At 37.3% G+C, this 17,854-nt stretch overlaps 1 protein-coding gene across 11 annotated transcripts in view; it reads right to left on the minus strand.

Annotated features, from left to right (window-relative positions):
* Positions 1–292: 292 nt before the first annotated feature.
* Positions 293–17,854, minus strand: part of MALT1 (MALT1 paracaspase) — a 79,520-nt gene continuing 61,958 nt past the window's right edge. For 8 of the 11 annotated variants that reach the window (XR_012427112.1, XM_074022431.1, XM_074022430.1 and 5 more), the window contains 5 exons: positions 17,121–17,248; positions 9,527–9,676; positions 6,705–6,862; positions 5,407–5,532; positions 293–3,794 (listed from right to left, as the gene is read on the minus strand). Coding sequence is in view for 8 of the 11 variants with exons in the window: in XM_074022431.1 (XP_073878532.1) it covers positions 3,357–3,794; positions 5,407–5,532; positions 6,705–6,862; positions 9,527–9,676; positions 17,121–17,248 (1,000 nt within the window). In the remaining 3 variants the exon portion in view is untranslated. Of the gene's footprint in view, positions 3,795–5,406; positions 5,533–6,704; positions 6,863–9,526; positions 9,677–17,120; positions 17,249–17,854 lie in introns of those variants that run through there. The other 3 variants (XM_045378165.3, XR_012427113.1, XR_012427111.1) reach the window with 3 other exon arrangements.

Here is a 17,854-nt window from a genome sequence, read left to right on the forward strand (position 1 = left end):
AACTCCTGGGCTCAAGAGATCCACCTACCTTGGCCTCCCAACGTACTGAGATTATAGGTGTGAGCTACCACACCTGGCCTAAAACTAAAATTTTAAATTCAGTTCCTCACACTAGCTATTATTTCAATTGCTCAACAACCCCATGAGGCTAAAAGCTATCACACTGGGAGTGCGGACACCAAGCATCCTATCATCACAGCAAGTTCACTGGGACAGTGCTGCTCTGTGGTAACCACAGCTGGGCACCTGCATGTATTTTTTTTTTAATTATTACATACATGATTTTTCAAAATTTTTTTTCTCCCATTCTGAGGGTTTTCACTTTAATGGTGTCCTTTAAGACAAATTAATTTTGATGAAGTCCCATTTATGTATTGTTTTCCTTTGTTGCTTGTGCTTTTGATGTTGTATCTAAGAAACCATTCCTAAGCCCAACACCACAAAGATTTACTTCTGTTTTCTTCTAAGAGTTTAAACTCTTATATTTAGGTCTATGATCCATTTTGAGTTAGAATTTGTAATGTGGTAGGAAGTAGGGATCCTTTTGCTGGGCATGTAGCTATCAGTTGTCCCAGCACCGTTTGTTGAAAAGACCACTCCTTCTCTATTGAATGGTATTAGCATCCTTGTTGAAAATAAGTTGATCAGAAATGTATGGGTTTATTTCTAGATGTTCAGTTCCATTCCTCTGATCAATATGTCTATCTATATGCCTACACTATCTTATTGTAGCTTCATAGCACATTTTGAAATTGGTAAAAGTGTCTTCCAACTTTGTTCTTTTCCAAGATTTTCTGGCTATTCTGGGTCCCCTGCATTTCCGTATCAATTTTATCATCAGTTTGTCAATTTCTGCAAAAAATACAGCTAAGTTTTTGATAGGAATTGTGTTGAATATGTAGACTAATTTGGGCAACATTGCCATCTTACCAATATTAAGTCTTCTAATCCATGAACATGGATGTCTTTCCATTTATCTGGATCTTAATTTCTTTAAACAATATGTTGTAGTTTTATTCTTGATGCTACTGTATGTAGGATTTCTTCTCATTTTCAGAATGTTTTGTTAGTATAGAATTAAAACTGATTTTTGTATAATATTTGATCTTGTATCCTGCAACCTGTTGAACTCATTACTTTTTAGGGATTCCTTAGCATTTTCTATATACAAGTATACATCAACTGTGAATACATATAGTTTCACTTTTTTTGCAGTATAAATGGCTTTTATTAGCTTATTTTATTTTTTAGATGTTGAACAAACCTTGAATTCCTAACCTAACTGCTCTGGCTAGAACTTCAAGTACAATGCTGAACAGAAGTAGTGTGAGTGAACATCCTTGTCCTTCCCAATCTTAAGAGGAAAACATTCAGCCTTCAGTCTATCACCATGAAGTATAATGTCGTATGTGGGTTTTTCATAGATGTTATATTTATCATGTGTAGGAAGATTCCTTTTATTCCTAAGTTTGTTGAGTGTTTTTATCATGAAAAGTTTTGGATTTTATCAAATGCTATTTCTGTCTCTATTAAGACAATCTATGTGGGTTTTGTGCTTTATTAAATATGGTACAGTTGATCCTCATTCACAATTATGTATTTGTGAATTTACCAACTTGCTAAAATTTATAACCCTCAAATTGGTATCTGTGGCACTTTTGTGGTCATTTGTGGATATGTGTAAATGGATGAAAAATTTGAGTCACCCAATACACATGGTCCCAGCTGAGGCTGAACATGATGATGCTCTGCCTTCCTGTTTCAGCCTCTGCCTTCCTGTTTCAGCCTCATAGAGAAATGACTGGAGGATGGAAACGGCAGGGGAAATTCAGTGTAGTACAAGAAGCTCTGGCTCCAGGGCCAGGTGGATGGGGTTTGAATTTCAGCTCTGACACCTGTTAGTGGGCATGTCACTTAACACTTGATACCTCACTTTCACTTCTGTAAAATAAAGTAGAATTTGCTAGGATGAATTAAGAATTCAAGCTCATAATGTGCATGAGATAAACATATGTATACACACATATACACAAACACATTCTCCTAAAAGCAGTTGTTCCATATTTAATTCAGTGTTTGTGGGAGAATATTTTGTAGAACATAATTACTGTCAATAATGAGAACTGACTGTATATTAGTTTATTTGATTTTTAGATGTTGAACCAACCTTGAATTCCTGGGATAAATTCCACTTGGTCATGATGTAGAATCCTTTTTATACGTTGCTGGATTCAGTTTGCTAATATTTTTGTTAATGATTTTTGTGTATTAATAAGGAATATTGGCTTATAGTTTTCTTGTGATATCTAGTCTAGTATCAGGGTAATACCTCCTAGAATACGTTGGGAAGTATTCTATTCTCTCCTACTTTTAGAAACAGTTTGCAAAAAATTAGTGCTAATTTTAATGTTTGTGAGACTTTTAAAATTATTAATTCAGTATTTTTCCTTGTTAGTGCCAATTGCATTTTTAACCAACTTTTAGGTAGAACCAAAGATAAGAATATTATCTCATTAGGCCAGTGAAATTCAAGAAGAAAATACATATTATCAAGGAAGATGCTAAATATTTGGAAAATTCAGATAGGCAGCTATGAAAATTATCCATTATATCTTGATTCTTAACCTCTATCTAGCTTTAACAAACATTTGATCACTTCTCATGTGGTTTTATAATCTTATGAACAAGAAATTTCAGCCTGTTCTACATCAGATTTATATACAAACCTCTTAACTAAAACTTGCAGCAAAGTCCTTATCAAAAACTAAAGCCTGTACATTCCTTTAGACAATACACAGCTATGTATCTCTATATATTTATACATATAAATATATTTCACTCTATCTACAAAAATAACACTTAGCTCAGAACCTGTCAGGAAGGCAGTGTGTAGTGGAAAAAATACTGGAATAGATTTCTGGAGGTCTCAGTTCTGGTGCCAGCTCTAACTTAGATGCCTCTATGTGTTTCTTCCATTGATAAAATGAGGTTATGCCTGGTGATCAGCAAGGTTCTTTCTGGTGTTAAAAATACAATGACTTATTCTGCAATAATGCCATTCTCATTGCTCTTACTTCAGATGGTCACGATGAAAATATTTTGTTATATACATATAAACATACACACCTCCATACTTCATTTGTACAGAACTAATCAACCAATTCACAAAATCTTAGAAAGAGGAAGTCTGTGATTAAATAATGTAATTCCAACATCTCAAAGTCCTGAAGTTTGCTATGAAACAGTTACTACTATTCTTTCTCTACATATACAAATTTGCCTTTTCACTTTATGTAAGTGTAGTACTATCTCACATGAGGCATCTATAATTATGCTAACTTTCAAAAACAAGGCGGTCATTTTTCAGAAATTCTGAGCCTGTCAGAGAAACTAAACGGTATTTCATCAGTTGTCTCTACTGGCACATTACTTCGACTAAAATGACATGAAGAATGGTGAGCGAAACTTGAAATAAATGCATCTGGAGTCCGGCTGCAATGACAGCTATCTGCTGGTGTAACATTACTTGGATTACCAGGATGTGAATGGTAAACACCATGGAATGGGTCTTGCAATGAGTGATAATGCCCTGCTCCTCCTGAGGTGGCTGCAGAACTCTGGTAAGGACCATTAGACATAAGACAAGTTTGAAAGCAAGTCTTCCTTCCCAAACCTCGATGCATGTCTAATTTAGCAATGAGAGGTTTCCCAACATTCACTTCCTGCTTGTCCTCTACAGTATCTTCCAATCCTGAGTACTGATATGATAAACATACTGTGAAGACTAGATGTTCCTGGAAAGGAAAAAAAATCTGGTTTATTATTGGCATCAACAGTGAATATATAGCAATCTGAAAATATATTCACACATACACACCCCACCCCCTCACCACCAAAAATCCACTAACTCTCCTTTTCCAGGTTCCAAATCCTCAAGGCATCCTTTATATCTCCCCAAAACTGAGAAATGCCAGCTATCATCATCTTCCTTTCCTTCATGCGATACTTACAATACATTTAGAATTTCTAGTTCTTAGTACTGTTAGTAGTCAAAGTCAGAGATCTTATATTCTAGATGAACAGGGAAAACATATTTTCCAAGCAGTGCAGCTTAGGAAACTTATCCTTCCTTATTACTAGAGATGGGGAATGATCTGGGCCGGGCATGGTGGCTCATGCCTATCCCAGCACTTTGGGAGGATGAGGCAGATGGATTACTTGAAGTTAGGAGTTCAAGACCAGCCTGGCCAATGTGGTGAAACCCGTCTCTACTAAAAATACAAAAAATTAACTGGGCATGGTGGCGTGTGTCTGTAGTCCTGGCTACTCAGGAGGCTGAGGCACAAGAATCACTTGAGTCCAGGACGTGGAGGTTGCAGTTAGCTGAGATTGTGCCATTGCACTCCAGCCTAGGTGACAGAGAGACACCACCTCAAAAAAAAAAAAAAAAAAAAAAACAAAAAACAAAAACCAGTTTTGTACCAGTTTTATAAAAAAAAGCTAAAGTTGTTTTTAAAATATAGTAATCCATAATCGTAGATGGAAAATATAACTGAATCAGATAATGGGCTAACTTTTTAAGAGAAGAAAGGACTTTTAAGTAGATGAGCTCCGAAAAGGATGACAACAGGTTTACGTGTGTAATTCTCAATTGTGCCCATTCCATTCCCTGAGTTTTAGCTGATACATTCTATGGGCATGTACTTGTGAACAAATTAAAATCTCAATTTTTGCAAAGAAAGCTTTCATTAGAACACTCAACATGCAGAACTAGCTTCTCATTTGTAAGTCAACTAGAAATAAAAAATGGAAAAGAAATTCCAATTCTAATTTGCTATATGTTTAGTTACAGAACTAGGAAATGATTACTTGAAAATCTGAACATATTTAAAAGTAGAATATGGAGCTGGGAGTGGTAGCTCACACCTGTAATCTGAGTGCTTTGGGAGGCCAAGAAGGGAGGATTCTTGAGGCCAGGAGTTCGAGATTGGCCTGGGCAATATAGTGAGCTCCCTTCTCTACAAAATGTTTTAAAAAATTAGCTGGGTGTGGTGGCATGTGCCTGCAGACTCAGCTACTTGGGAAGCTGAGGTGGCAGGATCATTTGCACTCAGGAGTTTGAGGTTATAGTAAGCTATGTTCATACCACTGCACTGCAGCCTGGGCGACAGAGTTAAGACTCTGTCTCTACAAAAAGAAAAAAGAATATGTTCTATGTTACTAATTTTTCAGCATTATGGAAGGTAAGCACACAAAGTCCTGTGGCCACCAGCGGAAACAGAATATAAGAAGGGTCCCTGATAGGACCTTCTGTAGACTGGTTATCTCTATTTAATAATAAGGCAGCATATCTATGGTCTATGCCAAAGTTTTCCATTAGTAGCTATAAACAGAAAAGGTAGTAACCTTTAATTTTTGCAGTGAACTGAGTCTGGTATACAGGCAATGCTTGGGAAGATCCTTTGATACCAAGTAGCTGCCAGTTTCTTCAGGTGTGCCTTTATTTGCATCTTTTGGATCAATATCTAGGTCCTGTAAAAAAAAAAAAAAAAAAAAAAAAAAAATTAGTGACTGTTAATAATGAAATCAATGAAAGCCACAATATAATCTAGTACATAAGAGGTCTTAACTGATATTGTTCTCTCGTGAATTTTGGCCTTTTGCAAATTTTGATAATCCCAAAATTATCCAGGGCTAAACAATGAAAACAACAATCTATGGTTATAATAGGAACTCTCAATTCTGTATTAAGCCATTTAAAAAGTAAAGTGAGCTCTGAAAGAGTTTCCTTTCAAATGATTCCTAGAAATGCTTCTTGAGCTACTCAAGTTTCCTCTTAAGCAGAGAGAGCCCCATTAGTGTTTGACTCCTGGATTCTCTTCTCTTAATGATCACTTTTGGGAAGGTGCAGGGAAATTTATATGATTAGAATATTTAAGAAGGATAAATAAACAGCCTTTTCCTTTTTCTTCTTTTAGAGCCAACCCAATGGCCAAGAGTAAGAGGGTTCTGCTCCTCCAGTGAGAAGCCCACAGGCCCCTGGCTTGCTCAGCACCCCAGGAAGCCTATCCGGGCTCCGTAGTGCTGAAACTGGAGGTGTGGGGTGGCCACTGAATTCTGGGGTTTGGTGCTAGACCGTTTACTCTGACATGAAGCAATATCCTCCACAAAGCCTCTATCAGTAATAAAAGTGATATTTTGGGTTTCTGCTTGTCTTACTCCTTGCTTGCTTCTCAATTTTGTCACACTCATGTAGGAAAGAGGGGTACTCTTTACTGGCTTCTTCAGACCAACATAAAATAACTATCACACCTGAATGTTTGAAAAGAGCAGAACTAGATTTCTATTATTCCAGGATATGACCATAACTTAACAAGACTTAAAAACTACTGTTTCCAATATAAGTTATAACTGTTTAAAAGGAAATTATTCTTGACATATTTGTAGCACATTTTATTCCTTCACATTGGCTCTCCTGTTTAGGATACAAGAAATCAAAGGCATCCTTCCTGAGTGAACTTTAGACATTTCTAAATCTCATAAACTTAAGGTATTTTGGAAGTTAGTAAATATTATGACCAGTGTTACTAAACTATAAATATATACACATATATAAATATATATATTTCCTTTATATTTACCATCAACTGTAAGTTAAAAAATTGAGTCTTTATATCACTATTTTAAATAAAAGAGAAACTCACAAGTGGAAAATCGGTAACGTAGGCATCACACATTATTATCTCGGGTGGTTTATAAACTATACTTGTATAGATTATCATGACATTGGAAAACTCAGCTGCAAATCCTAATTGAATCTGAACACCACAGTCAAACTTAAGACACATACTTTCCGGAAGTTCTGAAAAAGAACAATAAGAATAACTTTGGTAGGTTTCCTGATAAAAGGCAAATATTTATGGAGGAGAATATAGTTAGTATTTCTTTTGCTTAAAAACATGATTTACATTGTTTAAACACATACAATTTAAAAAATAAAGCTCAATATTCTGCTGGCCAAACAAAATCTTTCATTTACCATTTGCTTATAGTTCTTATCCGACTGTATATATAATTTTTATTGTGGCAATAAAAAATATGCATACAACTGTAGATAAATTCTCACTGTTGCCTCAATTTATATGACCAGAATTTTTAATAAAGCACAGTGTCACTGAATGGCCACACTATAGTTTGTTACCTTTAACCATTCTGTTAACTCTTGAATATAATACTTCTGGGTTTTATTGCTTTTCTGTCATAGTTCATAATGCTTTAAGATTGTCAGATGCCGGGCGCGGTGGCTCAAGCCTGTAATCCCAGCACTTTGGGAGGCCGAGACGGGCGGATCACGAGGTCAGGAGATCGAGACCATCCTGGCTAATATGGTGAAACCCCGTCTCTACTAAAAATACAAAAAACTAGCCGGGCGAGGTGGTGGGCGCCTGTAGTCCCAGCTACTCGGGAGGCTGAGGCAGGAGAATGGCGTAAACCCGGGAGGCGGAGCTTGCAGTGAGCTGAGATCCGGCCACTGCACTCCAGCCTGGGCGACAAAGCGAGACTCCGTCTCAAAAAAAAAAAAAAAAAAAGATTGTCAGATATAGCTATGTGATTGTTCCTTTACATATGGGACAAATTATTTTCAGTTTACATGGAATATAAAGTTTCAGCATAACATGTCCAAAACAGAGTATTTTTAAAATATTCGTCTACTTAATGGTATTAAAAAGTAGAAAGATACCATCATAGTTTTAACTATTCTTTAATTACTTAAATTAGCCATTTAAAAAATTTCTCTATACTTCCAGCAGTGTGGATTATTGAATTTGCATCATTTGCTTGTTTACTGAGGATCTAAATGTTTTTTTCTCTTACCTTTTTGTATGAGCTCTTTATTATTAAAAAACTACCTACTTATTAAATTTGTTACAAATATTTTCTATACGACCTTTTAGTTTTGTTTTATTGTTTCATTTATTGTTGACCTTTACCACTGTAATTTTTTTGTTTGTTTAGATCTTTTTTAGAGAAAAGACATTCAATTTCAATTACTTATCCAGTTATCTGGAATGGTGAGATATTTATAGCATTTTACATTTTAATGTGCTTTAGTATGTTAATTTACTAAAAATACACATTAGAGAACAAATTTTTTTTGAGACCGAGTTTTGCTCTTGTTGCCCAGGCTGGAGTACAATGGCGTGACCTCGGCTCACTGCAACCTCCGACTCCCGGGTTCAAGTGATTCTCCTGGCTCAGCCTCCAAAGTAGCTGAGATTACAGGCGCCTGCCACCATGACCAGCTAATTTTTTGTATTTTTAGTAGAGATGGAGTTTCACCATGTTGGCCAGGCTGGTCTTCAACTCCTGACCCCAGGTGATTCACCCATCTCGGCCTCCCAAAGTGCTGGGATTACAGGTGTGAGCCACCGTACCTGGCCAAGAACAAAACTTATGTATGAAAATAAAGATATTTTACAGAAGTTCAATAAATACAATTATTTTTCAATTATCTGTAAGAGACTCACAGAATAGATACTTGGACTCAGAAAATCCAAAATTATTTCAATCGGTAAACTTTTTTCATTAAACCATACATAATTAGCAAAAGGTAATTAAGGTACAGATTGATTTTCACCTCGTCATCTCTGCTGATCACTCAGCTTACTGATCAAGTGTCCAAGAGAGGATGCTCAGTTATATATGAATAATCACAAGTACAGAGGACTTGCTGAGTGCTCTGTACCTGCTCATTTCTACCTGCGCACTCATTCAATCCCAATAACCTATGAGGCAGGTACTGTTTTCTTCTTTTCGAGACAGAGTCTCGCTCTGTCGCCCAGACTGGAGTGCAGTGGGACAATCTCTGCTCACTGCACTGTGACCTCCAACTCTCAGGTTCAAGAGATTCTCTCGCCTCAGCCACCCTAGTAGTTGGGATTATAGGCATGCGCCACCACACTCTGCTAACTTTCTGTATTTTCAGTAGAGATGAGGTTTTCCCATGTTGCCCAGGCGGGTCTCTAACTCCTGACCTCAGGTGATCCACCTGCCTCGGCCTCCCAAAGTGCTAGGATTACAGGTGTGAGCCACCACAACTGGCCTGAAGCAGGTACTATTTCTTATTTACATGTTATAGATAACATGTTCATACAGTGGTAGAGACTGGATCAGAACCCAATCCACGATTTTCGACAGCTGCACACTTTAACAGGTCACAATATAGGAGAATCTAAGGATTGTGTATTAGATGAATGGAAAATTAACCTATCGTAAAAACAGAAAAATTTTTAAATGGTCATTTTAATTTCACCAATAGTGACAATAATGGGCTAAATAATTTGATATCTCTAACATCAAATATACCAGTGTAATATCCATAATTGAAATATTGGTTTGGTTTGAGATTTGCCTAGAAGGCCAAAATATTTTCACTGTAAAATTGGCAGGAAAGTTATTTATTCAGAAGAAACTTTATGATTTAACGTAAGTATATTATAGATCTAAAAAAAGGGCTTTACCATACCATGAGCCTTGGCCCACTGTAGATTCCGCACAAGAGATTCTGCAGAATACTCTGTTCCCTGTATTGGATCGGTAAGTGCTCTCTTCTCAGATAAACTACTTCGAATCTCTAGAGCCTGTTTGCCTTTGGTAAGGTGACACTTACCCATATCTAAAAGATATGAAAATAAATATTTTTCAGACCACCAATTCTTATGTTTTAAATATTTAGGATAAGAACTATCCTACATTATCAGGTTATATTCTCAGCATCATTTATCCACTCAACTAGTATTTCCAGAGCACCTATTATGTGCCAGACACAGCAAGCATGTTTTAATTTTTACTCATGTGTAGGTATTCATAAATGGTATATGCCAATGTTTTAGGTTTTCGAATTCAACAAAAATGTTATGTCTTTGTAATGTGCCATTTTCCTTCAACATGTTTTAGATACAGACTAATGTATATGGATACACATCAATTTAAATTTAGAAGTATATTCTTTAAGTTATAGTTTATCATACTTCTGTCTACTACATTATAAATTAACAATAGTAAAGGTTCTTTTTTTAAAAAAAAGAGACAAAAATATATGTGATCCAGAACTAAGTCTAAGTTAAATCAACATGTTGGGGGTTAAAAGGAGACACCTAGTATTGTAGGAGTACATTAAAATTATTATTTGTTAGAGAAGAAAAGATATACAATTTTTTTAAAAAAGGAGAAAATGAGCCAAATCAAAAAATTAGATGGTTAAAATAAGTACAAAAAATAACAAATGTAAATTAACTAAATTTTCTCATTAAAAGACCAAGATTATTAGATTGGATTTAATTTTTTTTTTTTTTTTTTGAGACGGAGTCTCGCTCTGTGGCCCAGGCTGGAGTGCAGTGGTGCGATCTCGGCTCACTGCAAGCTCCGCCTCCCGGGTTTCCGCCATTCTCCTGCCTCAGCCTCCCGAGTAGCTGGGACTACAGGCGCCCACCATCTCGCCCGGTTAGTTTTTTTTTTTTTTTTTTTTTTTTTTTTTTCTCAGTAGATACGGGGTTTCACCGTGTTAGCCAGGATGGTCTCGATCTCCTGACCTCGTGATCCGCCCGTCTGGGCCTCCCAAAGTGCTGGGATTACAGGCTTGAACCACCGCGCCCGGCCTAGATTGGATTTTAAACAATCTGTTATACGGTGCCTCCAAAAGCTACAGCAAAGCAGAAAGACATGAAATGGTTGAAAGTAAAAGTGTAGAGAAGCAGGCTAGCCTAGGGGTTAAAAGTAGGAAAGTAAAAGTGTAAAAAATAGCATATTAGGTCAACAAAAAGGAAGCTAGTGTGGCTCTATTAATATGATACAGAAAGACAAAAAAGCATTTGAAATGGAGGCATCACTACAAAATGATAAAGGTTCAATTCAATAAGAAAATATAAACATTTAAAACAAAAATAGTCACTAGGAAGTAAAAAGTGCTAGAATTACAAGAAAATTGGTAACCTGAGAGAGTTCAACATCTCAATTATTGATCAAAGAGACTATCAGCAGAAATATAGAAGTGAAAAAAAACAATAAAAATTAATAGGCCAAACCTAATGGGCACACATAGAGTTCTGCAACCAGTTACTATAAAAATATCCATTTTTTCTCAAGTACACATGCAAAATTTACAAAATTTCATCTTTTACTTGGCCATAATGAAAACCTCCACAAATTTCAAAGCATAGCAACTAGACAGACTATATTTGATCACAAAGCAATTAAGGTAGAAATAAAAAGTGAAAATTCCTGCCATATTTGAAAATTAAAGATAATATTATATAACTTAAAGGTCAAAGAAGAAAAAACTAAAAAAGTCCCTAAACTTGTAGGATGTGACGAAAGTGATGTTTTAAGACAAATGTAAAGCCTTAGAAACTTAAATTGGAAAAAATAGGCTAAAAGTGAATGAACTATGATGATAGAAAAAGAAAGAATAAATCAAATGCAAGGCAAGACATAAACAAACAGCAGAAGTTAGTGATGTAGAAAACAATGAAAAAGTAGAAGAAACCAATGGAGCCAAAGATTGGTTCTTCAAAACGAAATAGCACAACTGGCAAAAGCTGGCAATAAAGAAAAGAGGAAAGTAGGTGCAAGTAAGTAATACTGATGAAAATGGATACATAATTACAGATAAAGCAGAGATTAAAGAATACTATTAGAAATATGAGCAACTAGGCCGGGCACCGTGGCTCATGCCTGTAATCCCAGCACTTTGGAGGCCGAGGTGGGCAGATCACAAGGTCGGGAGATCAAGACCACCCTGGCTAACATGGTGAAACCCCGTCTCTACTAAAAATATAAAAAGCCGGGCATGGTGGCAGGCACCTGTAGTCCCAGCTACTGTGGAGGCCGAGGCAGGAGAATGGCGTGAACCCGGGAGGCGGAGGTTGCGGTGAGCCAAGATCGCACCACTGCGCTCCAGCCTGGGAGACAGAGCAAGACTCTGCCTCAAAAAAAAAAAAGAAAAAAAAAAAAATATGAACATGAGCAACTAAATGCCAACAAATTTGAAAACTGCCTAAATTCCTACAAAAATATTACAATATTACTTATCAAAATGGACTCAAGAAATGAAAAGCCTACATGGTACAATAAATATTCACGATATTGAAGCAGTAGTATTTCTACCAAAAAAACACCAATCCCAGGTTGGTTTATAGGCAAGTTCTACCATAAATAGATCACAATTTATACAGAATTCCCCAGTAAACAACAGGGTGTACTTCTTCTGTATCAGAGTTCTCCAGAGAAGCAGTACAAACAAGATGTGCACATGCGTACGCGTACACGTGTGTATGTGTGTGTGTACCCAGAGATAGAGTGAGAAGAAGGGATTGACTTAAGGTATTGGTTTATGAATTGTGGCGGTGCAAGTCTGAAATCTGCAGGCAGGCAGGCCGGCTGGGGATGCAGAGGAGAGCTGTAGTTTGAGCCCCAAAGGCAGGCTGCTGGCAAACTCACTGCTTGTGGGAGGTCAGTCTTTGCTCCATTAAGGCCTTCGGCTAACTGGATGAGGCCCATTCACACCATGGAGAGCAATCTGCTTTACTGAAAGTCCATCAGTTTAAACTTTAATCTCATCCAGAATAACGCTCGATCCATCACCTAGAGGCATCTTGAATAATGCTGGACTAAATATCTTGGCACTGAGGCCTGGCGAAAGTTGACGTAAAAATCAGCCGTCACAACCTCCATCTCATTCTACAAGGCCTACGCTACATTCTATCAGCATAACACTGATACCACTAAATACTAATTTTATTTTCTCATAAAATTAAACCAAATACTATAAGAAAGTAAAATTACAGGCCCATTTCCCATATGAATATAGATATGAAAATTCTAAACAAAATGATAGCAAATTAAATCTAGTAGTATATTAAAAATATAATACATCCCAATGAAAATGATTTATCTCAAGTTGGTTTAATGTTAGACTATAAATTTAACTCACCATATTAAGAAATTGAAAGAAAAGAAACATCCTATTATCTTCTTCATAGCTGCAGAAAAACCATTTAATCTTGTTCAACATTTATTCATAATAAAAATTTTCAAAAAAACAATGTAAAGAGAACTTCCTTAACCTGATAAGGAGTGTTAATGAAAAACTTACAATATTATTCTAAATGTGAAAACATTAGCAATATTCCCTTTAAAGTCAGAAACGAGACAAGGATGCCCACAACTACCTATTCTATTCAATAGTGTCTTAGCGGTCCTTGCTAGTATTATATCAAGAACACATACAACATTTCTCTAAATCAAACCGAAAAAAAAAAAAAACCCCACAAACACAGTAGAAAAATGGACAAATGACATGAACAGATGTTTCACACAAGATACACATATAGCTATTAAAAATATGAACAATGTTCAATATCACTAATGGTTAGGGAAAATCAAATCAAGACCACATGAGATACTATTTAACATCTGATTGGTAGGCCGGGCGTGGTGGCTCAAGCCTGTAATCCCAGCACTTTGGGAGGCCGAGACGGGCGGATCACGAGGTCAGGAGATCGAGACCATCCTGGCTAACACAGTGAAACCCTGTCTCTACTAAAAAATACAAAAAACTAGCCGGGCGAGGTGGCGGGCGCCTGTAGTCCCAGCTACGCGGGAGGCTGAGCCAGGAGAATGGCGTGAACCTGGGAGGCGGAGCTTGCAGTGAGCTGAGATCCAGCCACTGCACTCTAGCCTGGGTGACAAAGCAAGACTCCGTCTCAAAAAAAAACAAAAAAAACCAAAAAAAACACATCTGATTGGCAAAAATAAAAAAGTCTGACTATCAAGTGATGGAGAGAGTACAGATTCACATTATCCCTTGCTGGCTGCGGGGAGCAGGGTAAGTGTAGACTTGGCAACCACTTCACAAAACTGTCTGGCATTCTCTCGTAAAATGGAACACTGTCACACCCTACGACAGCAATTCCAAGCCCTAGAATCACACTGCAAAGAGATTCATGCATATATATTCCAGGAGACATATACAAGACTGTTAACCACAACTAACTCGAACGCTCACCAACACAGGAGAGTAGCTGAAAAAAACTGTAGTATGTTTGCATAATAGAATATTACATAGCAGTTAAAATGAAAAACTACGGTCATGCAACAATATGGCTCAATCTTAGCAATATAATATTAAATAAAAAAATTCTAGTCCCAAAAGACTACACAGACCATATCTTTTTATTAAGTTAAAAACAAAACTATGCATACTTTTTTGGGTATATATAAACTCAATAAAACTATGTAAAAAGAAAAAGGAGTAAGTTTAGAATGGTAGTTATCATGGAGCGGGGGAAGGGAAAAGAGAGGTCCTATAATTAGATGTAGGTTACTGTCAAGGTCCTATATTCATATCGAACATCTACTCACAATAAAAACCCTCAGTAGTATGTTCAACACTTCTGATAATAATGCTGTCCTGAATAGTACAAAAATAAAAGTCGGGTTACAGACTGATGGCTGTAGCTTTATAACAACCAATTTACCTCGTATGTTTTCCTTGCACACAGTTGAACATTCGTAAGGTGGGCCGGGCACGGTGGCTCACACCTTAATCCCAGCACTTTGGTAGGCAGAGGCCGGTGGCTCACTTGAGGCCACGAGTTCAAGACGGGCCTGGCCAACATGGTGAAACCCTATCTCTACCAAAAATACAAAAATTAGCCGGACATGGTGGTGCGTGCCTGTAGTCTTAGCTACTCGGGAGGCTGCGGCGAGAGAATCACTTGAACGTGGAAGGTGGAGGTTGCAGTGAGCCAAGATCATGCCACCGCACTCTAGCCTGCGCAACAGAGACTGTCTCACACAAAGAAACCAAAAACTGAAAAAAGAAATTGGTAACATGTTTATTTTCCCCTTCAACTGCTTGGCTTATAATCTCTGAATACTTTTCCCCCTCTGGAATGTTTTTTTTTTTGAGACAGGGCTCGCTCTGTCACATACGCTGGAGAGCGGTGGTGTGATCACACTTACTACAGTCTCAAACTCCCAGGCTCAAGCCGTCCTCCCACCTAAGCCTCGCGAGTAGCTGGCAATAGAGGTGCACACCATAATGCCTGGCTAATTTTTAAAATTTTTATAGAGATGGGGGTCTGACAATGTTGCCTAGGTTGGTCTCAAACTTCTGTGCTCAAGTGATTCTCCTGCCTCAGCCTCCCCAAATGCTGGGATTACAGGCACGAGCCACTGTACCTGGCCCCGAATATTTTTTTTTTTTTTAATTGAGATGGAATCTTGCTGTGTTGCCCAGGCTGGTCTTGAATTCCTGGGCTCAAGCAATCCTCCTACCTCAGCCTCCCAAAGTGCTAGGATTACAGGTGTGAGCCACCATGCCCAGCCATGGAATAATTTTTAATTAAGTAATCCGGAAGATCCAAAGGGAGAAGCAGCAAAGTTCTGTTTCAAAACTGGATGATTTGTGAAAAATTTCATACAACTGCTTTTGCTTTTCAGTACTAAGACAGGGGTCAGACACAAAGCACCCAAAACTCAAAATAAGGGCTAGATTTAACTGTATTATTTATCATGATACTATTAGACCTTTACTTATTTTGTACAACGAGTGGGCTGTTACCCATGAAGGGCACAATGTACATGGCACTGAGCTGAGTGTGCTCCACGTACACTGCAGGCTCTTCCTGCCTGGGCACTTCTAGGTAAGCAGACATGGTAGGACTGAAAAAGACCAGTGAAAAGCAAAACTTTCTAAGACATTTATAAAAAGTTCAAATATCCTCACAGCACATACTGGGATGCTATTCACTGCTATGACAATTTGGTACATATCATATATGGGTGAGCATGGTGCTTTTTATTAAGTTTTAAAACAGTTAAAATGTACTTAAAAATGAAATTGAAATAAAACACTGTAGAGTTTCTGGAGCACCTTACTGTATCTCAGTTGGAATATAACTGATGTAATCCAAAGGTTTTTTTTTTTTTTTTTTTTTTTTTTTAAAAAAGCAGAGACTTTCCTTCAAATGTGAGCTTCAGAAGAAGCCTAATGTAGAAAACAAATAAAAGTGGAATTTCTCTGGTTGAAGTGGGAGGGTGGCAGGAAGTCCAAAGCCCTGGCTGGTTATGTTAAATGGAAAAGTGGCTAAGTCAAGTGATCTAACTAACATAGCTACACAGATAAAAACATGAAAATAAATATGGCTGACAGTTGGCCAAACACCTTATACCCAAACTGCCATCACTGGAACATCCATGAAACTCCATTTTCTAGTGGTGCTAGTTTGTAAAAGAATTACTTTCTTCCTTTTTATTTGTATTTTTTATTTTGAAGACAGGGTCTCGCTATGTTGCTCAGGCTGGTCTTGAACTCCCGGCCTTAAGTGATCCTCCTGCCTCAGCTTCCTAAGTGCTGGGATTACAGGGTTGAGCCACCATGCCTGACCAAGTTACCTTCTTTCTGCTATGGCTTATAAAATGTTTTTTCAAAAACCACAGTGCAATCTACCAAAATACTAGGTACTTATTCAGCATCTGACATATGCATAACATTATACCAGCAGGCAGGGAAAGAACAGATAGAAATGGAAGATGTGGCATTAGAACCCCTAGGATCACATCCTTAAATCAGGATTTTAAAACTACTAAGTTCATTAAGGAAAAAAAATGAACTCAGCTTTTTCCAGCAGTATCTAAACATTTCTGTAAAGTTTTCTCACTCCCATCCTGGGAGAGACTGCTCACTGGACACCTCCCCACCACCCCTCCACGCCCCCCACCCACCCCCAAATAGGGAGATTCGCCAGCACCAAGGCACTGGGCACAGAAGCAAAGCAGAGATCTGAGGATTCAACTTTTAATGACTGTGCCTAGGCTTAGCCTTGTAGTCTAAGTAATGCTGCACAGATGGTGGAGAGCTACGTCAAAAGGGAAAGAAAGATGACATTAAATAGCAGAAGTGTTGCTGAATGTTATATTAATATAAAAATTGTTTTATAAAGTAGATACTAATTCCAAACCCACATAATAAGAATTAAACAATCACCAGAGAGGGAATCCTGAATAGGTGTGTCCCCCCTGCTCTTTTTTCTGAGTAGTTCCTCTTTATTTTTTACCTTCTGCAACTTCATCCAGTAACACAGTGATTTTCTTATCTTCTAATAATCTATCTTTCAAAAATTTCATAAAGATTCCATTTGCTAATCCAGAATGCTGGATTTCAAAAGCTTCTGCTCCTTGACACCTTAAAAATAGAAAAAGAAGTTAAACCAGGCACAGAAAGGCAAATACTGTATGTTCTCACTTATATGTGGATGCTAATAAAAATGAACTCAGAGAAGCAGCCAGCAGAATGGTGATTACCAGAGGCTGGGAGGTGGGCACGGCACAGGGACTGTTAGTCACAGGGTACAATGTTTCAGTTAGGAGGAAAAAAATGGTAAGTATTTGAGGTGATATGTGAATTAACTTGATTCAATCATTCCACATTGAATACGTACATCATAGCATATCTTTGTATCCCATAAATACCTACAATTATAACTTGTCAATATCCAATAAAAATAATTTTTTAAAAAGAAAATGTTAGAAAAACAAACACTTGCCACATGGGACTTCTGTGTACACTGATGAGCCTCATTTTCTCTTCTGCCTCTCACATGACATCAATAATTAAAGAGTTAATCTTTAAGCAGGAACTACATGCCCAATTTGGGCTTAATAATAAGATACCACGATATGGAATGCTAAAGTTGACGATTTAAAATTTTCTACCAAGAACATCAAGGAGGTAAATTTATGCCTACATGTCTATAGGTATTTTCTAGGCCTCTAATCTAGAATCAAAAAG

This window comes from Macaca fascicularis, chromosome 18 (genome assembly GCF_037993035.2).
Source record: "Macaca fascicularis isolate 582-1 chromosome 18, T2T-MFA8v1.1".
NCBI lineage: Eukaryota > Metazoa > Chordata > Mammalia > Primates > Cercopithecidae > Macaca > Macaca fascicularis.